This window comes from Humulus lupulus, chromosome 6 (assembly GCF_963169125.1).
Source record: "Humulus lupulus chromosome 6, drHumLupu1.1, whole genome shotgun sequence".
In the NCBI taxonomy this organism is placed as follows: Eukaryota; Viridiplantae; Streptophyta; class Magnoliopsida; order Rosales; family Cannabaceae; genus Humulus; species Humulus lupulus.
In genome coordinates, this window is record NC_084798.1 from 214908147 (window position 1) to 214931021 (window position 22875).

Consider the following 22875-nt stretch of genomic DNA (forward strand, 5'->3'; position numbering starts at 1 on the left):
TGTCCAAATAACTCCCGGTCTGAACCAAAAATCCAAAGTAACAATGATAACACTAAACATACTATAATACTACTAAACAATTAGCTAAGTAAAGTTCTTGGACTCTACAATTCTCCCCTACTAAAAAGAATTTCGTCCTCGAAATTTACTTACCAAATAACTCCGGATACCGGCTCTGCATGTACTCTTCCAACTCCCACGTTGCCTCGCGTTCAGAACTATTGCTCCATAGGACTTTAACTATAGGAAAGCTCTTGGACCGTAACTGCTTCATCCCCCTATCTAGGATGCTAACCGGTCGTTCCTCGTAACTTAAGTCTTTCTGGAGTGCTATGGTATCGTACTTGAGGACGTGAGATGGGTCTGACACATACTTGCGTAACATCGAGATGTGGAAGACGTTGTGACTATCGGCTAGTGCTGGCGGTAGGGCTAGTCTATACGCAACTGGTCCCACTTTGTCCAATATCTCAAAAGGACCTAAGAATCGGGGACTGAGCTTGCCTTTCTTCCCGAACCGCTTGACACCCTTCATAGGAGATATCTTCAGGAAGACTTGATCTCCAACTTGGAACTCCACATCGCGTCTCTTGGTATCTGCATAGCTTTTCTGTCGGCTTTGAGCAGCAAGCATACGTTGTCTAATAAGCGTTACTGCTTCTTGAGCTTGCCTAACAGCTTCGGGCCCTAGAAGCTGCCTTTCTCCTACCTCGTCCCAGTGCAACGGTGATCGGCACCTTCTTCCATATAGCAACTCATAAGGTGCCATCTCGATCGTCGACTGGTAGCTATTGTTGTACGAGAACTCGATCAGCGGTAAGTACTTGTTCCACGATCCTCCGAAGTCAAGTACACATGCGCGTAGCATATCCTCTAAAATCTGAATCGTACGCTCTGACTGCCCATCTGTCTGAGGATGGAAAGCTGTACTAAGACTTAACTTAGTACCCATGGCTTGCTGTAAGCTTCTCCAAAATCTTGACGTAAACACTGATCCTCTATCTGATACTATCGTCTTGGGGATTCCATGCAATCGTACAATCTCTTGGATGTAGATGTCTGCATATTGGTCTGCCGTATAAGAAGTCTTAACAGGCAGAAAATGAGCCGACTTGGTTAGTCTATCTATGACTATCCAAGCAGAATCATGCTGCTTATTTGTCTTTGGCAGACCCGTCACGAAGTCCATGGCTATATCGTCCCACTTCCACTCCGGTATGCTAAGCGGTTGCAATAATCCTGCAGGTCGCTGATGCTCCGCCTTCACTTGCTGGCATACCAGACACTTAGATACATACTCTGCTATGTCCTTCTTCATCCCTGGCCACCAATAGACTGCCTTGATGTCATGAGTCATCTTGGTAGACCCTGGATGAACCGAGTATGGGGTGTTGTACGCTTCTTCTAGGATCGTCTTCTTAATACTTTGATCTTCTGGCACGCATACCCGATCCTTATATCTCAATAAACCTTGACTGGATATTGAGAAATCTGTAGTCTTGCCTTCTCTGACTGCATCCATGTGCGTTGCTAGTGAATCATCATGTCTCTGACCATTCCGTATGTCTTCTAGCATATTCGATTGGATAGACAAGTTAGCCAACTTCCCTACAACCACTTCTATTCCGGCACTGATAAGCTCCTGCTGTAGTGGCTTTTCTATTCCGGATAAGGCTGCTAAGTTCCCATAACTTTTTCGGCTAAGTGCATCGGCAACTACGTTTGCCTTCCCCGGGTGGTATAGGATTTCGCAGTCGTAATCCTTTACTAATTCCAACCACCGGCGCTGCCTCATGTTAAGCTCCTTCTGAGTAAAGAAGTATTTTAAACTTTTGTGGTCCGTATAAATCTCGCACCGTTCTCCGTAGAGATAATGGCGCCAGATTTTTAACGCAAAGACCACCGCTGCCAACTCCATATCGTGAGTTGGATAGCGTTGTTCATACTCCTTTAACTGACGTGAGGCGTAGGCTATCACCTTGTCATTCTGCATCAGTACGCATCCCAATCCTAACTTTGATGCATCACAGTAGACAACGAACTTGTCGTTGGGTGTTGGGACACTAAGTACTGGTGTTGAGCAAAGCTTATCCTTAAGCAACTGGAAGCTTTCCTCACACTTATCATTCCAGTTAAACTTTTGTTGCTTCCGGGTCAGGTTGGTGAGTGGAGTGGCTATTTTAGAAAAGCCCTCTACAAACTTTCTATAGTAACCTGCTAGCCCTAAGAAGCTTCTTACTTCCGACGCGTTCTTTGGTCTAGGCCAATCTTTCACGGCCTCTACCTTCGATGGATCTACTGCAACTCCGTCTTTCGATATGATGTGCCCGAGGAACGCCACTTGTGAGAGCCAAAACTCGCATTTCTTGAACTTCGCGTAGAGTTGGTGCTCCTTCAATCGCGTCAAAATTATCCTCAAGTGTTCCTCGTGCTCCACTTCATCCTTGGAGTAAATTAAAATGTCGTCGATGAACACAACGACGAATTTATCCAAGTAGTCCTTGAAGACCCTATTCATTAAGTCCATAAACGCGGCTGGCGCGTTAGTAAGACCAAAAGACATAACCAAGAACTCATAATGTCCATAACGAGTCCTAAAGGCTGTCTTGGGGATATCTTCTCCCTTTACCTTGAGCTGATGATACCCAGACCGTAGATCGATCTTAGAAAATACAGTCGTGCCTCGGAGTTGATCAAACAAATCATCAATCCGAGGTAGCGGGTATTTGTTCTTAATTGTTACTTTATTCAGCTCTCGGTAGTCTATGCACATGCGCATACTTCCGTCCTTCTTTTTCACGAATAGTACCGGAGCTCCCCATGGTGAATGGCTTGGCCTAATGAAACCCAAGTCTAGGAGTTCTTGTAGCTGCGTCTTTAACTCCTTGAGTTCCGTAGGTGCCATCCGGTATGGTGCCTTAGAGATAGGCTCGGTGCCCGGTACTAATTCTATCGTGAAGTCTATTTCTCTAGTTGGCGGCAATCCTGGCAAGTCATCGGGGAAAACTTCTGGAAATTCTTGTATGACTCGAACATCTCCAACTTTGAGTGAAGTCTCCTTCTCCACATTCGTGATGTTGGCTAAGAATGCTTGGCATCCTTTCTCCATCATTCTCTGAGCTTTGAGAGATGACACTAACGGTGTGCGTAGTCCTGAAGCTTGTCCCATGAAGCACAGTTTCTGGCCGTCAGGAGTATCGAATGTCACCTTCTTGCGTCTGCAGTCGATCGTTGCGCCATGCCGTGCTAGCCAATCCATGCCTAGTATGACGTCGAAGTCTTTGATCACCAGCTCTATCAGGTCTCCTTCTAGTTCCTTGTCCTCAATCTTGATTGGTACGCCTCGTACAATTCGTGATGATAGAACTATTTTGCCCGAAGGCAACTCGGTTGCAAACCTAGTTCTAAATCTTTCACTAGGTTTGTCTAGTTTATCTATCATTCCTAACGAAATATACGAATGGGTGGCTCCCGAATCAAATAATACATGACATAATTTATTGAGGATGGAAACCTGACCTGTGACCACCTTGTTGCTAGCATCCGCCTCTCCTTGGGTTAAAGCAAAAACCCGAGCAGGAACCATCTTTTCGTCCTTCTTTCCTTCCGGCTTTTGCTGAGGACAGTCTCTTTTACGATGCCCTTCTTGACCACAGTTGAAACACTCCTTGGTGTTGGCACGGCATTCTCCGGGGTGCTTCTTCTGACATTTGGCACATGGCGGGTATTCCACGTAGCCCGACCTATTTCCCCCATTACTTGGTCGTGCCCTTTTATTGTTGTCGGCTTGCTTGTTGTCAGGATGCCTTCTCTTCTGTCCGTTACCGTTGTTGTTGGACTGACTGTTGCTGGACTGATTGTTGTTCCGACTGGCCTGAGGTTGGCTCTGCTGCCTAGGTTCCGGCTTGCTGGCTTCTTCTTTGCTCACGTTGGCTTGCAACCTTTCTACTTCAATTGCCGTCTCAAGAACGTCGGCATATGAAGTGTTTCCCGGGTTTGCTAGTTTAACCCCCATCTCGATCTTCGGGCGAAGTCCTCTAACAAACTTGTTCACCCTTAGATAGTCGGTTGGAACCAACTCTGCTGCGAACTTCGCTAAGCGATCGAACTGACGAGCATATTCCGCCACTGTTAAATTCTCTTGCTTCAGATTGGTGAACTCCTCAACTCTCGTAGCAAGCACTGCTGAATTGTAGTACTTCTTGTGGAAGAGCTCCACAAATCGGGTCCACGTCATGGTGGCAGCATCGTGGGATTGCTGGACCAAGTCCCACCATATCCTGGCATCTTTCTTGAGCAAAGATGAGACGCAGGATATGCGGTCTGCATTACTAAGGTTCATGTGGGCTAGGATCGGCTCCACATTCCTTAGCCATTCTTCTGCTTCAAAGGGGTCCGTAGTCCCTTCGAAGTTCGGAGCGTGCTGCTTGCGGAACCTCTCGTACACTGGCTCCATGTGCTGAACAGGATAAGGAGCGTAGTTCGTCATAGGCCATCCCCCATACGGACCAACTTGTTGGGGTGCTGGGGCCATTGGCTGTGGCTGCGGCTGCGGCTGTGGCGGAGGCTGAGGCTGAGATTGAGCCTGTTGGCGTTGTTGCTGCAGAAGTTCCTCGACTTGCTGTCGTAGTCTGGCAATCTCTGCAGTGTTGTCAGCTGGCTGTGCCGGTGCGTTGCGGCGAGCAGTAACACGTACTCTCCTTCGGCGAACGGTAGGGATCGCATTGGTCGCTGGAACATCGTTGGAAGCGTTCCCGTTGGTGCGAGCAGATCTTCGGAGAGACATCGTAGCAGAGTTCTAACAGTTAAAAGAAACATGTTAGAACTTTTTCCTAATAGGCTCTAAGGCAAAAACTTATTCTAAAACAAACATATCTCGGACCTATTTATTATGACTTTTTATGAAAAATTATATAGGTCTTTATTTATTATTAGAGTGGGTTTCTATACTTAGAAAAACAAGTCATATTTATTTTCTAAGTGTGTTTCTAATCATCCTATATGACTTAATTCTCAGGCTCGAAACTTATCTTTGTTCCAAAGTTAACCATATTGAGGGAGGGCTGGGATCAGTAAAATCGTTCCCAACTACTAAGGCCCCCTAACTCTCAACAAGGAAACCAGGTTCATTGATTCGTATCCACCCTCACCGAACTCAGTCATTATTCATTTTATTTAGTATTTATTATGATTGTGAAAAAAAATTTCAAACTCACACATGATATTCAAATAGCATGTTTATTCATTTGGAAAACAATTTCACTTATTACAATCATAACATAAAAGTAAATAAAACAAATAAAAACTACTAATCTAAAAATCGGGATCTTCTACATCCGATCCGTCATCTAACATATCATCATCTATAGCCTCATAGTCATCATTATCATGAGCATCAAAATGTCCTCTAGGAAGGTTTGTGAGAATCCTATTCTTTTGCTCCTTGGTGAATTGAAATTCAAATTTTGCGGTGAACCTAACTAAGAGGAAATAGTATCTCATTGCTAATGGTGATTCATCCTCATCATTCATTTCTTCCCATATTTCTTCTAAGGCTGCTATTACAGGATGGAAATCTTTAAACAACCTAATCACTAATACATATTGTTCTGTTGATCTTAGCATTATTTGTTTAGTCTCTTGAAGGCCACCTATTGCTTGGTGAAACAAAAGCAACCTTCGTGTAATCCTTTCTAAGGCTCCTACGGTGTTTCTTGGCTCCCTTATTCTTTTTAAGGCCTTAATGGCTCGGATATCTTGGTAGGTTAAAGCTCCATTCATTTTTAACTGAAACATAAACACTAAAGTTGTTAGCTATACACATAGACAAAGTAACTTGTAACTTGTAACTTAAACACTTACTTGGCGGTCCGATTCGGAGCTTTGAGCATGTGTATCGAGGAGAACTTCATGCGAAGGAACCGTTTGCTCTGATACCAACTGTAATGACCCACTAATCTAGACTAATTGGACCATTATCGAAACTATACATAAAAACTTACATTTTACGAAAATACCATAATTTATTGAGTAACTTGAAAATAAGAGTTATTTACAAAAAAACGAATACTAAGAAGGATTTTGGGATCCCATTGTCTTTAAAATAAAATAAGATTTAAAATAAAAGACATTACATAATAATGCGGAAAATACATGTAAAACCATAAAAAAAAACATAAAAGGAGACTACATCCTCGAATCGATAACGCTCGGCCCCTTGACTCCATTCATCATCGATACACATCCTCCAAGCGTCACGAATCTTACCACCTCTAAACTTATTTTCCTGCACATAAACAGAAAGGAGTGAGCCTAATGCCCAGTAAGGAAAATCTAACACAAAGTCACATACATAATTTCATAAGAAAACATAAGGACTTAACACAATACATATAACATACACTTATTATAATGGCCATTATTACTTGGGGTCCCATAGACTAAACAAGCATATGCCCATGGGGTTAATGGGGTCCTACTAGCTAAGTAGGTCATATGCCCATAACCCATTTGGGGTCTTGTTAGTCATATGGGTCATATGCCCAAGTCAACATACACATATACATATCATAACACTTTTAATAACATAAACATATAGATAACATAAGCACATAACATATTAATTCTAGCCTATTTTCCTTACCAAAGTTACCGGGATAAAATGGACTGAGTTAGGACTTTTGGAACACTCCTAAAACCACAATGAACAAGGGTGAGTCTAAAGAAAGGAGATGAAATGAAAGAGAATAGGAAGACTAAACCATTAAATGAAAATATGCTTACCACCACTTAAGTGCTTAAGAACTTGGATTCCCTAACCAAAAATAAGAATAAGGTTAGGGGACTGAGTAGAAGGTTTTGAGAAAGAAATAACATAGAACACAGAAAGGACTAGAGTTTTGGGTTTACCTCAAAGATTGCAAGATCAATCTAACATCCACCGAAATACTATAGCACTCACTTACTTCCCAAGTGTTTGATAAGCTTATGATGTTTAAGCTTATAGTTTTTCCCCAAACCAAGTGTTTACACTCTCTCACTCACTTAACACTAGCAGCCTCTGAACTTAGAGCAAATGGTGAATAATGGCTGGGTACTAGGTCCTATTTATAGAGTTTGGGAATGAAAATATCTTGATTTTACTTGAATAAAAATAATGGCTTTTAAGTGAAAATCATTTGAATAATCGTTCAGCAGAGGCTGAAGACTCGTTCAGAAGATGCTGGACTGTTGAAGGCGTTTGAATGGCTGAAGGGAAAAGAATTCAAATGAATTTGAAAACATGCTGGTGGAGGCGATATATCGCCCCCTATAGGCGATATATCGCCTGGACCTTTGTTCCCGAGGCGACCGTGCATCGATTCGTGTTTTCCGTATCTACGTGCTGCGACATATCGCCCCCTATATCTGCGATATATCGGCATACGCAGAATATTTAAACACGAGTTTACACATTTTTAGCTAAGTTTGAATGGACTAAACAGCCTTGACTAAGCCCTCAACGTGCTCAAAGCTGCTGACTGACCCTATACATTCAAACTTTTACCCTTATTTAATTTAATCCTCAAAAATACTAAATCCTTAATTACCATTCAAAACATGTGCTTAAAATCCTATTGGTTGATGTCTAAACCTTATAATATAATAATATATTCCTTAATATCAGACACATTAATCAAACCTTAGGTTATACTTAATATTCTTAAACTATAGGTTAAACTTAGAAAATCTATAAGTACTACTATGAGTGTCCAAATAACTCCCGGTCTGAACCAAAAATCCAAAGTAACAATGATAACACTAAACATACTATAATACTACTAAACAATTAGCTAAGTAAAGTTCTTGGACTCTACATAGCTAGACATATAGTAAGATAGAAAAAATAAACAATAAAAACCTATTTTTTGGGACGATGACTTTGAACTATCGGCACCATATCGTTCGCCCGCTGTTGTCGCATTTCATTAATCTATGCTGGTGTATATGGCGAAGTGTTCAGCTACAAAAAATATAAAGTACAATATATTATTTAATTATTATTATTTGATTATATCGACTTTAATAATAAATAAACCGTAAACTTTTTATAAATTTATATATATACATACTTCTTTCTTCAAGTAACGTCTAGGTATATTCATATCATTTCCTATGTATATGAAAAATTAAACAATAAAACTATATAAGCATACGAAAAATTGGCCAGCATTTCCCTTATATTAGTAACCTAAACATCTATCAATCTAATCAAATAAGCATAACACAATACAAATATAATAATAGAATACATAATTCTAGACAAAATCGAGCAGCATTTCCCGTATAATAGTGATCTAACCATCTGTGAACAATAAGCCAAACAAATAAAACAACACACAATAAGTTTCTTCCTTATAGCTCCACAGTACATAAACATATTTTCCAGAACCTACTTCCCTAAAACACACAATTCTCAACCTTCTGTTATCACTGCAACACACAATTTTAATCTCATAACCTATTTCACTATGGATGAATATTTAAGATATTCAAACTTTTCTAACAAAAGTTTAATAATACTAAAACAAGAAATAAGATAATGTAATTACGTCTTGCAATTAATAGTCCTTGCTAGCAAATTTACTTCACTTTTGCAATGCGCGCACTATGTTATTAATTAAATAATAAAATATTAGTAAATCAATAAAAAAATATAACTATATATAAATAACCTACTTAAATGTTAATAAAGATTACAAATATATATAATTTTCTAATTAAATAATAATATAAATTAAAAAAATTTATAAACATATTAACTTGAATTATTATTTAGTATGTAAAATTAATTTAATTTTTATTTTGGACAAAGTTATTAAATACATTTTAGCAAAACATATTTACATATATATACTTAACAAACATTAAAAATTAATTAAAAATATATTATTTTCGGAATAAATAGTAAATAAAAATTTATAAATAGTAAATAATGTGGTAACATGTTAAAATTAAACAATGTAATATCTCAAATATACATAAAAAATATTTTTCATACTTTAAACTAATATTTCTAATAAAACCCACAAAAACTATAAAAAAAAATAAGCACAAAAACAATTTTTTCAACCATTATAACTACAATACATTGTTTAATCTTGAAATCATACCTCAAATATGCTTTAAATCCACTTTGATGAGCCAAAAATCACCCAAAACCGCAACTATCATAAAACCTAAAATCTCAATATCAATCCCTTAATATTTAGAGAAAATAAGCATAAAAATTATCCTAACTATTATACAACACTTATAAATGATAAAATCATACCTCAAATGGAATTTTATGGAATAAAATTGGCCAAAATCGTCAAAGAGAACCCGAAAAATCGCCTGAAAGCACCTCCTCTCCGCCTCTTCGCTTCGTGTGTATGCTCTCGGGGAAGAAGATGAAAAAGGGCTAAGTAATATAGTAGGGGAGGCCTTTAACGTCTCCCCTGGGAAGATGCGCCTAGCCTCTAACGTCTCCCCTTGGGAGACGTCCATTGTGGCACGTCTTCCCAGGGGAGACGTTAGAGTCTAGGCACGTCTTCCCAGGGGAGACGTTAAAAGTCTTCCCTTATTTATATTCGACCCAATTTCTGATATTTAAAAAAAATAAAAAATTATATCATATTTTTAAGTATAACGTCTCCCACCACTTTTGATGACTTACCTAGCTAGTCATCAATACAAACTTTTAATGACTTACACCTCTAGGCTTTAAATATCACTGAATACTTTTAATGACTTACACCATTGGTTTAAGTTATTATAGAGAGTCATTACATGTCAATTTTGTTGTAGTGTGGAAATCAAATATGTAAAAGGGTGAACATTGTGATTACTTGTGGAGATAGTTAATCACTTTAAGATGTCACACCATTGCACCTCAGCATGCAGTGTGAGCTCGAAGGTAAAGGTTCCATCCGAAGGATAGCTTCGAAAGTCTGATAGATGAGGATGCGACATTATTGTTACGCTGAGTTCGAAACATCCTGTAGGCTCAAAATTGCGTTGAAGCAATAACGTGTTCACGGTTATAAATCCCTATAATTGTGGGCTTAGTTGAAACTGTGTGTAAATAACCCTATTTTTAAGGATATTTATTTAATTAATACATTTAATTGTATTTTAATATATTATGTTGTATTTCAAATTCAAATGAGATATATCTTGTAACTTCCCTAGAATTAAGGGAAGAATATTAAATAAACCACATGTCTATAAATAATTTGGTTTTGTCATTTAGTATTTTAGGCACAAATTTGTAGTTAGAGCTCTGTGCGATTGCCTTTAAATCTTTAAACACATGCTACTTATTCAATAAAAGTGACTCGTGGACATAGGTACATGCTACAAAAATGATAGTAAAATATAGGGTGCATCTACAGTGCGACCAATTTACCAGTGCACCCATTTTGGGATTTCGACACTTAAATAATTTTTTTTTGTAATGGTGTACATTGTAGTCATTTTTAAGACATTTTGTAAAATTTTACGAAACAGTTTGTTGTATGCGTGTCTATTTTTTTGTATGCGCTTGTAAAATTCAATTGTTTGAATTTTGTTTTCGGTGCTGTAAAACACAAGGATGTTGCATACCGCTATAGGTAAAATCCAATATCAGGTCCCACATAATTCAATTTAATTATTATTATTATTATGGGTATCATCAATAACCAATTAGAAGGTCACACCTATTATATTCTTAGACAACTTAAAATACCAAATAACAACGAAAAAAAATCACCGGTCCCAAATTCTCTGTCCCCTTTATGTCTCACCAAACACTATACTATAAAAGTAATTTTCTCTCTCTCACCGTATAATTATAATTTTTTTAATCAAATTAATTTCTCATGTAAATATCTCTATGCATAACTTGTGAATGATGCAAGAAATATTATGACTTCACTGCATATAAAATCTTCCATTCAAATATGTTTATACTTTTGACATATGTTGAATATATAGCTTCAATTTGTTTTACAAGATTAAAATTATTAGAAGGTCTCAACACAAATTATATAGATAAGTTGTCTCCCTAGACTCCGGGAAACGTCGTCCTTATCAGGCGACTGTTTAGCTAGCCTGGGTCGACTTTTGAAGCCAATCTCCACCATCTTCATCGTTCCTGAAAAGGTCCCTGCACTGGTTTTTTTTCTCAACTTTTTGTGGTCGTGAGTCCCTCAGTCTGCTTTTTAGGTTGAAATCAGTTGCTTCATTTTTTTTAATGGCTGTAGCTTCTTCTTCAACTTTTAGTTTTTTTTTTGAAAAAAAATTTATATATGCGACACCCCACCACATAACAATGTGGCCTACTATTAGAACCAATGAGCTTTCAAAATTTATGGGCGCATGTCCAAGAAGTCTCTAGACAATATACTTCTCATTGGAGTGCTATGTCTAGCTAACTACAAATCTCCCACATCTCAACAATAGATGAGACGTATTCTTCTATATATACATGTGTAAAGGGAAGAAACTAAGTACAACATACTCTTTCCCAATCCAAGGAAAGCACTAATAATTAATCTCCATGGAGATCCAACTACCCTCTTTCCCAATCCTCTTGATCTCCTTCCTCTTTTTGTTTATGGTGCTTACCAAACTACTGAAAACAACCAAAACCAGCTCATTAAAACTTCCCCCAGGGCCATGGAAATTACCCCTTGTAGGAAACATACCCCACCTTCTTGGCTCTTCCCTACTCCATCATAAACTCAGAGACTTAGCCAAGAAACATGGCCCCCTGATGTACCTAAGAGTTGGAACAGTTCCCACCATAATAGCTTCATCTGCAGACTATGCCAAAGAGATCATGAGAACCCACGACAACGTTTTCGCATCTAGGCCACAGATTCTTTATTCCCAGATCATACTATATGATTACTCAGACATTGGTTTTTGTCCATATGGTGAATATTGGAGGCAAGTGAGGAAGATGTTTGTGCATGAGCTTTTCAGCCCACCAAGAATTGAGTCCTTTTTCAAGCCTATTAGAAAAGAAGGGTTGCTTAGTTTTGTGGAATGGATTCGTTTGAATGATGGGTTGGCTATCAATCTCACTGACAAGGTCAATTTGGCGTTTTGTAGCATCTTTTCTAGGGTTACTTGTGGTCAGTCAAAGGTGGATAATGAAGAGATCTTGTCTGTGTTGATGGGGACTATGGAGGTGTCACTAGGGTTTGAACTTACCGATTATTTTCCTTCTGTGAGTTTTTTTGGCCATATTAGTCGATCTAAGCCAAAACTCATGAAGCTGCGAGAAAGGTCATCGAGGATATTTGATAAAGTCATTCAAGAACACCAAGAGAAAAAGTCAACGGAGTTAAGTGCTGGCCAGCGTGGCGATGAGGAAGAAGATATGATTGATGTTCTTCTCAAGCATTACAACAATGGTGACCGTGGATATTCCTTGACGTTGGACAATCTTAAGGCAATAATTTGGGTAAGTTACTTATCTATTTCAAAACTCAGTTCCAAAAGTTAAGTCAGAATTAACTTTTTAATTAAATGCATTAAGTGTTTATTCCTTGATATTCGATCATTTATAGCATCCAAATAATTCCACAACCGAAAACAAAAACATCATTCAAATAAACTTGTAGCACGACAATTTTTTTTTTTTTTTATGTATTACTCTAAATTATTTTAAATTTTTGAAAAATACTAAATATTCTAAATTACTATAATATACAAAATTATTAAAAAAAATATTAAATCTGTTCACAGGTGCATCTCTTATTAGCACCAAAAACAGTCCTGATAGACATAAATTTTTGGTGCGGGTGTAAGAAATACCCGCACGGGTGCAACTTTTTTTTTCTTAGAAGTGATTGGTTGAAAAGGATACCGACTAAGCATTATCATAAGCTTGTTTGTATTTATAGCAAAGATATGTTCACTTCAAATATACACCAAAACATTGCATACAATGATGAGACAGTTTAATATAGTTAATTATATTTATTAAAACTGAGACTCATTATTTTAAAAAGCAGTAACATATCAATGTGTTTTAATATTTATGTTTATATTTTGAATACACATTACTCTTTTTTTTTTTTTTTAATGTGGCTTCCAAATAGCTAACATGTCAACATCTCTCTCCTTTAGGCTTTTAGCCTTCTCTCATAATTGTGGATTATTCTTCTTTCTCTACTCTCTTCCTACTCTTCAACAACAATATTTTAATTTCTTCTTTATTTTATTTTATATTTTCTTTAAAATTTAATCTTTTGAAATCAAGAGAAGCTTCGACATTTAAACATCTGTAGAATTTCTTCAGAAACCCAGAAACTTCTATTTCTTAAAGAAGCCAAAAAGAAAAAATATACTTATAAAAATCCTTATTCAATTTCTCTGCTTAAATAAAGGAGATGATAAGATATATTTAGGTACACTATAATTAAAGTATTCCACAAAATTAATACCATGAACGTTTACGCCCGTGACACATAATTACTTATATATATATATATATATATATATATGGAAGGCTAGTAAATAGTTTTCGGCTTAATTTTGTTAAGACTATATATATTATAATTATTTAAAATATTCTATTAATTTTTATAAAATTTTAAATAATTTAAGATATCAAAAATTAATATTTAAATATATTATTTTCTACATCTATAAAATAATAATAAATGTTGGGTTGTGTAAATTATTGAGTAACTAAAAGAGTTAGTTGCATTTGCACCATACAAATACCTTCAATATATATGTGGTATTGGTTATTCAGTTTAAACATTATCACTTGAAGCACGTGTTCATTATTGTCTAGTAGTGCACAGTCTTGTCTTTTCAAACTTCCCAAAGATTAATATATATGTATATATTTGGTGTTACGTCAAGTGTTGAAAAATTAATCAATTTCATAGTTACACTGCTATAGATTAGAATATAATTTTTTTAAGTCGGTCAAGTAAGATATAAATTCTACATGTATTGTAGTGATTTACAAATTTCTTAATTAATTTCCAAACTAAAAAGAAAATTGTCTTTATTACCTAATAATAATTATTTGAAAATTATAATAATATATTATGTTATATCTTAAAAGTTTTAAGATAATTTAATTATGTAATTAATGATACAGAAGGTTTTAATTAATGTATATATAATCTTTCAGGACATCTATAGTGGTGGAATTGAGACATCATCCACAACAATCGAATGGGCAATGTCTGAAATGATGAAGAATCCAACGATAATGAAAAAAGCACAAGATGAGATTAGAGAAGTCTTTAGCAAGAAAGGGTCATCCATTGATGAAACAAAGCTTAGTGAAATGACATACTTGAAATCAATTGTTAAAGAAACCATGAGATTACACCCTTCTCTTCCTTTGTTAGTTCCAAGAGAAAGCCAACATGAGTGTGAAATTAATGAGTTTCAGATACCTACCAAAACCAGAGCCATAGTTAATGTATGGGCAATTGCAAGAGATCCTAAGTATTGGACTGAGCCTGACAGTTTTATACCAGAAAGGTGGCTAAATAGCTCTATTGACTCAAAGGGTAACCATTTTGAGTATCTTCCATTCGGTGCTGGGAGGAGAATATGTCTAGGTATATCAATTGGTCTCGTGAGTGTGGAGTTTACTCTTGCATTGTTGCTATACCATTTCAATTGGAAACTCCCAAATGGAATGAAACATGAAGATATTGACATGACTGAGTCGTTTGGTGCAACACTGAAAAGAAAAAATCATCTAGACTTGATTCCTTCACCTATAATAATTAATGATCACATGTGGAGTTAGGTGAAGCTAGCCATATATATCATGAATGTTTTACTAGTTTGCTTGTGTTGGTTTTTTATTATTGTTAAATATTTCTTGTTATTTCTTAGTATATCACCTGTTTAATTAGTAGCAATTGAAAAACTAAATAGCAACTATGTAATCTCAAGTTGGGTTATTGGAAGATTAAAGCATTTTTTGTTTTAATGAGAACTATGTAAAACTATGTGTCTATTATCTAATGTATGTAAACCTTTACTATATATATCTACTAGTAATATATAGAAGAAAAAAAAAAGATAATTGGTCATTCCATCAACAATTTTGTCACTTTATGTACTCTTTTTCATTCATTGCTTTATAAAAACAGAAACAAACCCCAACCCCATCAAAAATAAAAAATCTACACAAAAATTTAAAAAAAAAAAAACCATGTATAAGCTTTATAAACATATTATATTCATCAATTTAACTTTAAATATGAAAAAAATGAAAAAAAAAACTCACCAAAATGGATCAAGTAAGTTGGAGGCAGCGCTGGTGTGGATGGTTTTCGCATAGAGAATTTTTTTTAGAAATTTTTAGGCCAAATGGAAATTGGGGATGAAGCTGTGTATTATTGGGATCTAACAGTGTTTGCATCAGTGCCTAACTGACGCTAATTTAAGGTTTGCATCAGTGGGGCACTACTGCTAATGTCCCCGTTAACAGCGTCATATTGCCACTAACGCAAATTTTCCCCATTAACGCCGCCAATGTTAGTACTGACGCAAATGCCCTTGTATTTATGGCAGTGCCCAACTGACACAAAAATGGCATTTTGTTGTAGTGTTATTTTTTTCTCGAAAAAATAATATAATAAAGAAAGCATGATGTTTGTGTATATAAAATATAAACACAACTTTTTAAGTGTAAATGTTTTATGTATTTGTCATATAAAAAAACTATAATTTTCATTATTTTGTGTTTGTTATATTCTTGAAAAAAAACTGATCTAATGATAAAATAGCAATATTTTAAAAAAAAAATACCAAGTATATTATTTTATAAAATTTATTATTATGGCTGAAGGTGAGTTTATTGTTGATAAAATTTGAGGTGAGGATACCATTTCTTAACAATTTATAAGATGGGGGTTTTGTTTGTGGTTGTTGAAAAACGAGTATAAAAAAACCAGTATTTAAACCAGAGGAAAATATATGAAATATGAGATTTTTTTGTATAACTTTGATAAATATGGATTTTTTTTTCCTTAAGTTGTATGACATAATTTATTTGTTTATTTTTTATGGAATTTTCCCCCATATTTTTATAATTTTATTAAAATATACCATATACTTAATATAAAACTTCAATATTGATTTTTCTTAATTACTTTTAGGGATATTTTTATTATTAAAAATGAAAATATTACAGATGAAGATAATACTGAAGTATCTGATATTTCATATCAAAAAGATTTTATGGAGAATAATTCAGAGAAAGTAGTATGACTAATGTTAATAGTAATCTATTTTTAAGACCCCATACTAGAACAATTGAACCATTAAGCAGAGAAAATTTCCCTAGACAACCAGTATATCCTTATAGTTACCAAGGAAAACCTAAGTATAAGAGTAGTAGGGGTGAGCATCTAAACCGAAAAACCGCGGCGACCGACCACACCGCACCATACTACCCCGCAAACTGCGGTGTTAAAAGTGGAATGGTTCGGTATGGTTTGTATCTTAGCTAAACCGCACTGTATAGTGCGGTGCATGGTTTGGCAGTGTGAAATTTTGGTTTGCACCACACCGCACCGTATACTTACAAATATGTTAAAAAAAATTAAACTTTACATGTATACCAATTTTTAGTAACCCGATATGAAACTAGGAGCCCACTTAAATTAAGGTATAACCTTATTCTCTAACACATCATACACAACAACAACTCCTTCCTCTCTCATCTCATTTGCGCCTCCTCCCTATCACCATCTGTATCTCACACATTTTTTAACACACTTACACCGTGGAAAACCACCCAAACCACACCGCAAAAAATGGTTTGGTTTGGTCGGTTTGGTGCAACAAAATCACACCGCACAGTGTGTTCTAGCTACTTAACCGCACTTGTGGCATGGTGTATTAAAAAATGTTCAAATTGCCCAAACCACACCGTGCATACCCCTAAAGAGTAGAGGTCAGAGAGAACCAGGACATTTAAGTATAAATTGTAATATTAATAAATAATGAAATATAACAAATATTAACCCTCAACTATGGAATTCAGTAATAATGAGTTGGAAGGCTGAAATAATAAGAGAATATATAAAAAATGAGCATAATCACACTAGAAAAGAAATGTATGCTTATTTAGAAAATTATTTAGGAGAAACAGTAAAAGCAATGTCAGTTTCAATTTTATTGTTTTTTAGTGATTCGTCTCTGTTTATTTTTTCACTATCTTATCTTGTATAAGATTTTGTGATTTAGCTAACTTATTTATCTCACAATCTTTACTAGAAATATGATAAGTATGGTAGTGATTAGAAAAATATTTCCTATTGTTATCAAATAAGCAATATTTTTCAATTATATTATTTGTATCTATTTTCATAAATTAATTTTATATTATTAAACTTAATAAAAACTGGACTTCTTTTCTTTTTAAAAATTGTAAGCTTGACCGAGAAAACCTCATAATATGTACAAGATTTCAAGGAAAATTAATACATAATACTAGCATAAGATTCAACTTTAAAATAGAAAATGTAATAGAAACTCTTCAAAGTAAAGGAATAAAAATGATAAAAACTCCCGAATACTCTTCACAACTATTAGAAGGAATAGAATGGGATGTAAAATTAAAAGAAAATATAAGCATTCCCACCAATGGAAGTATATATCAAAATAATAATAGACTTAGTATTTTATTTTCAGATTATGGAGAACAAAGTAACAAAGAAGAATTAGAAGATGATGAAAAAGATAATATGGATAAAAATATAGATGAATTTAAAAATCAAATATTAATCATCAGAGAAAAATTTTAAAATGAAAATATTACTAAAGAAAATAATACTAAAGTACCTGATATTTCATATCAAAAAGATTTTATGGAGAATAGTTCATGAGAAAGTAGTATGACTAATGCTAATAGTAATCTACTCACTATGTCTAATAAATTTATTTTTTAATAATTCATCAATATGATCTTTAAAATCTTCTATGTCTAAAGGATTAAATTTTAGTGCTTGACAAGTTATTTATAATCTGGATTTTTTATTAATAATTTACATATTGGGTTATCATTTTATTTAAAAATTTTCATACTATCTCCAATATTTCCTTGTTTTTGTAGTTTATATATTAAATGTTTTATATCGTTACTAAATATTAAGTCGTATAATTCTTTTCATGTTATTATTTCTCTATCTAGTTTTATTGCTTTTATTATATCTACTAATTCATTTTCTTCTATTAAATCTTTGCATGATCCTAATATTTTACAGTTACATTGGTTGTTTTCTAAATTACTAGGATAGCCTACACTTCCGCAACTACTCTGATTGAATGGGTATAATACTAGCCATTTTATAAATATTAGCATAGTCTTTAGTAATGTTAATGCCTCCGTTTTGTTTTAATAGAAAATCTAATCCTGTAATAATATCTATATTATTCATTTTTAAGTCTCTAAGCATATTGGGCATGATTGATATTCGTTGCTATAATCATTACAATTAATAAATAATCAAAATTTATAAGTGTCAAGATAATATTTATATTCAAAAGTATTTGTATCCATTTGTTGGGCTATTCTTGGTGTATTGTTGGGCTATTCTTGGTGTACTAGATGTTTTCCAATATTTTCTAAGTATTAGTGTACTATCCATTACTATGGAACTACATCTTGTCACTACAGGAAAAAGGGGTATTAGCGACGACTTTTTTCGTCGCTAGAAGGGACATTGTCGTCGCTAGAGGCTTTAGCGATGACATGGTCATCGCTATTTGTTGTCGCTAAAGCCCCGTTGCTAATTGTTTTTTATTAGCGACGATTATGGAAATGTCGTTGCTAGAGCCCCGCAGATTTCTTCGCTGGAGGGCTTCATTTTACCGTATTTGCATTTGCTCTAGCGACGACTTCTGGAAAATGTCGTCGCTAGAGCCCCGTATTCTCACTTTTTTTCCCTTTATTTTTTATTTAGTTTTCTTTTTTTATATAATTATTATATATTTATTTGATCTTTTTTATTGAAACATAAATAAATCTAATTAAATTTAATAATCATAAAATATTATAAATATAATTGTTATCCCCGTTTCCTTCCGGGCGCCCGGGTCCACGCCTCAAGCCCGCAGGCCGCCCGAATGAGTTTGGGCCTAGCCCAGACCCGTTTGGTAAAGAGTAAAATAGACGTTAGCAGCCCAAGTCTAGATGAGGCCCAAAGGGCATCCGGAGAGTGTCATCCGGGATGGTCATACGGGAGAGGGTATGAGCGTGGCTTCCGGTAATGACAATCAGGATTGCAGTGGATGATTTCGGAGCCTGGTAAATGGTCTGGGATCCTGGTGGAATAGTTCAAGCACCTAGTAAACGTTCTGCGCCCCCAGTAAATGATCTGGGCCCCTGGTAAACGGGACCTTGACGAACGGAGGGGGACGTGGGTAAACGAACCCAGGCCGATCGTCCGAGGTTGGCAAGGTAAAGCGTCCGTGACCCTAACTTCGTCCCATGACCCACGCTTCACCTGCAGAAAAGGCTACCTTGGAATTGCATGTCGTTAGTTCAGACCTGCGCTACCATTACTCTGACCGATCTTGTCCCCTGAATTTGCCTCGTAACCCGAGATGCCCATACCAAAGCCCTAACTTGTCGGATGACAGATGTGAGATGTCGGATGGCACAGTGGGCTCAGATTAGTGTATTTTCTATGTTTTAATCCTTTGTATTGGGCTTCCATTAGAGAAGCCAGCAATATTTATACCCTTGTTGGGCCCAGGTCAGCCCGGATCAAGTCCAGTGTACCCGTAAACCTATAAATACAGGTAGTGGGGCATTGGGTAAGGGGGACCTCTGGCTGGTAAATAGTTACTCTGCTGAAACTTGTAGAAAACTCCATTGTTATAGATTCTCTAAGCTCTAATACTATTTTCTCGTGGACTAAGGCTCATTAACGCCCCAACCACGTAAAAACCTTGTCCTTATTCCATAAATCCCTAAGCTCTCTAATCTTATATTATTAAGGTTTCTGAAAAACTCAATAAACATTTTGGTTCTTTAATTGAGAGCCTGAGAAAGCTAGAATTGATCTTGAACATCTGCAACAATGGTGAACACAAGACACACGACTTTCGACCCTACTAACCAAGAATCGGGCAATGGAGAGCCAATGCCCAACTGGCCTCTTCCTCGGAGTCCACCTGAGAACGCTCCCCATCAGATGTCCCAGCCCGACGAGTCGCAGAACTATGAAGGTGGAGCGAAATATGAGGAGGACTACTATGAAGAAGAGGGAAATGAGGGGGAATACCACGACCTAGAGCCTGAGGATCCCGAGATCCCAGAAGGAGTGAACCCTAACCAGTAGGATCCGGAGGTGACCAAACTGAGGCAGCAAGTTCTGGACCAAGAAGCCAGGATTACTGAGCAGAAGGAGGCTACTCGGCGGATGCAAAAGTCCCTCCAAGCCTTACAAGCTTTCATAGCCGCCCAGGGTTCGACGGCTAATTCCCCAGTTGTCCTGCCTCCGGGAACGCAATCGCCAGCTCCGCAGGTCAGAAATGGCGCCCCTGAGGACGCGAGCCCGATCCTTCCTCAGGGACAAGAACCCGAGCAAGGCCCGGGATACCCGGACCGAGAGAAGAGGAAAAACGTTCCCATCCCGAAAGTCGGGACCCGTCCCCGGCTGCTCCATAGGAAAGAGAAGGTGCATGTTCCAGGACAGGGCCGCCTGATCAATCTGCAAGGGGTGTGGCCACAGGGTACCAGGCCCCGGTATGCCCTAGGGCAGGCCGGACGGGAACGGGCTTTACATCCCAGCGCTTCAGTGAACAAAAGCCGCCGGGGCGCCCAAATAACAACGAACATCACGCCCTATGCTCTGGGGACGATATGTCCTGGGTAGACCTGCGTGACGGGCTGAATGCTCGAAAGGAGCGAGCCCGCAATGAAAAGATCCGCCCCCGAGATGGCAACCTTAGAAATAACCTCAACGACAGGAGGAACGAGAGGGTTCCCTTAAAAGATGGTGTGGCCAGGAAGCTCATGGAGCAGTTGGCTGCCTTGAAAAAGGTCACGGACCGCCTGGTCCGAAAACAGGAAGGAGCAGACACCGATTCTGACGAAGAGGATAAGGAGCCCTGCGCGAGGTACATTCTGGGCGCCGTGCTCCCCAAGGGATTCAAGATGTCAAGTCTAATCGCCTACACCGGGAACACCAACCCCCGGGATTATTTGTCCCAGTATAACCGATTAATGACCGTGGCCCATGTCAGCGACGACAGCAAGTGCCTCTATTTTTCAATCACTCTAGGCGGACCTGCAGAAGAATGGTGGAAGAGACTCAAGCCGGGATCCATCCAATTCTAGTCAGGACTACAGTCGATGTTTCACAAACAATTTATGGCCGCCATGAGAATGGACATGAAAATCAGTGCCCTCGCCAATATTAAACAGCTCCCCAAGGAGACATTAAGAGCCTACATCCAGCGTTTCACTGAAGAGGCCTCCAAGACCAAGGTGGACGATGGGCAGCGCCTGGTGGCGCTGCAATCTGAGATTCAGGCCGGATCACCCCTCAGGGACAATATGCAGCGTAGCAAGGCGGCTACCCTAGAAGATTTCATAAGGAGGGCCTAAGGATTTATCAACTGGGAAGAGGCCCAAATCCAGGCGTTCGGATGGCAGCCGACACCTCAGCCTAATGCCCAAGCATTTCTGGGATACGGGGTGCAGTTTCCGGCACAGCAATACGTCACTCCCCCGCTTGCACTAGGATCGGCAACCGCGCCTGGGATGACCTTCGCCATGCCCACAGTATATGGCCCTGCCTCTTCGGGGTATGTCCCGGCCCAATCCACCCCTTTTTCTGGATATGGAGTTGCACCAATCAGGTACAACGCTACCCCTTTCGAAGCTCAGTCGTCCCAGGCAGGAGGAACTGAGGCGAGTGTGAACCCCTCCCGGGGGAAAAGATCCGACACGGGCCAAAACCGGTCTAAGCCGGATAAGAAGGGAAAGAGGGGCTACGAGCCCCAATAATCGGAGTACACCAACCTAGTAGACACTAGGGAGAACATCTTCCTGGCCACAGAGAGAGCGGTTCATTACCGGAACCCAGCCCCCATGTTCATAGGAGGAAGGAATCCGAGAGATACTAGCAAATGGTGCGTCTACCATAACGAGGTGGACCACACGACCGAAGAATGCCGACAACTTAAGGATGAGATCAAAAATTTAATCAAGTTAGGGCATCTCCACCAGTGGATCAGAATGCCCATGGGAGTTCCGAGCTTGTCAGCAGTCCCCGGACGATCCACGACCCCAAGTGCACCTGGAGCGTATCCGCCTCAGGGAGGGTACGCAAAGGGCCTGGCAGCGTAGGCCCCTCAAGGGGTCCCCGCTGTGCAAGTACCTGGGCCTGGAATGCCCTATCCGTCCGGGACCGCACCCCCCCCCCCCCCCCGAGTAGATGGCCATATGGCCACCATCTCCGGTGGACCTCATCTAGGAGGGCCGTCCCGGAACGATAAAAAACACTACCTTAGCAAGCTCGACCACGATCAAGAGGTATACGCTCTGGTCCAGGCCCTGGCTCAGCGCCCGAAGCTGATGAACCTCCCTATCACCTGCACGGAAGACAACGCCCGTAACGTCCATTTCCCGCACCATGACCCTCTAGTCATAGATGCCCAGATCGCCAATAAATTAGTGTCCCGAGTACTGGTGGATGATGGAATCTCCGTCAACATTATGTTCAAGCCCACCTTCATGGCGATTGGCTTAACCGAAACAGATCTGGCCTCATGCCCAACCCAGATCTACGGCTTCAACGGGGACGCAATGTTCCCTGTGGGAAAAGTCCAGTTGCCCGTAACTTTGGGGAATGAGAT

The 22875-nt window shown here is 38.1% G+C and overlaps 1 protein-coding gene across 1 annotated transcript; it reads left to right on the forward strand.

Moving 5' to 3' along the window:
* The first annotated feature begins 11451 nt into the window (after window positions 1-11451).
* Window positions 11452-15039, forward strand: LOC133783209 (cytochrome P450 71D9-like). The gene is made up of 2 exons (XM_062222756.1): window positions 11452-12475; window positions 14165-15039. Exons 1-2 carry the CDS (start codon window positions 11564-11566, stop codon window positions 14795-14797), a joined length of 1545 nt encoding a protein of 514 aa, XP_062078740.1. The 5' UTR covers window positions 11452-11563; the 3' UTR covers window positions 14798-15039.
* Window positions 15040-22875: the final 7836 nt, after the last annotated feature.

Bases quoted from the DNA above. Each gene is read 5' to 3' on its own strand.
- LOC133783209 (XM_062222756.1), top strand. From the start codon at position 11,564: ATGGAGATCCAACTACCCTCTTTCCCAATCCTCTTGATCTCCTTCCTC. The intron at 12,476-14,164 runs GTAAGTTACTTA...ATAATCTTTCAG, and splicing joins ATCTTAAGGCAATAATTTGG to GACATCTATAGTGGTGGAAT.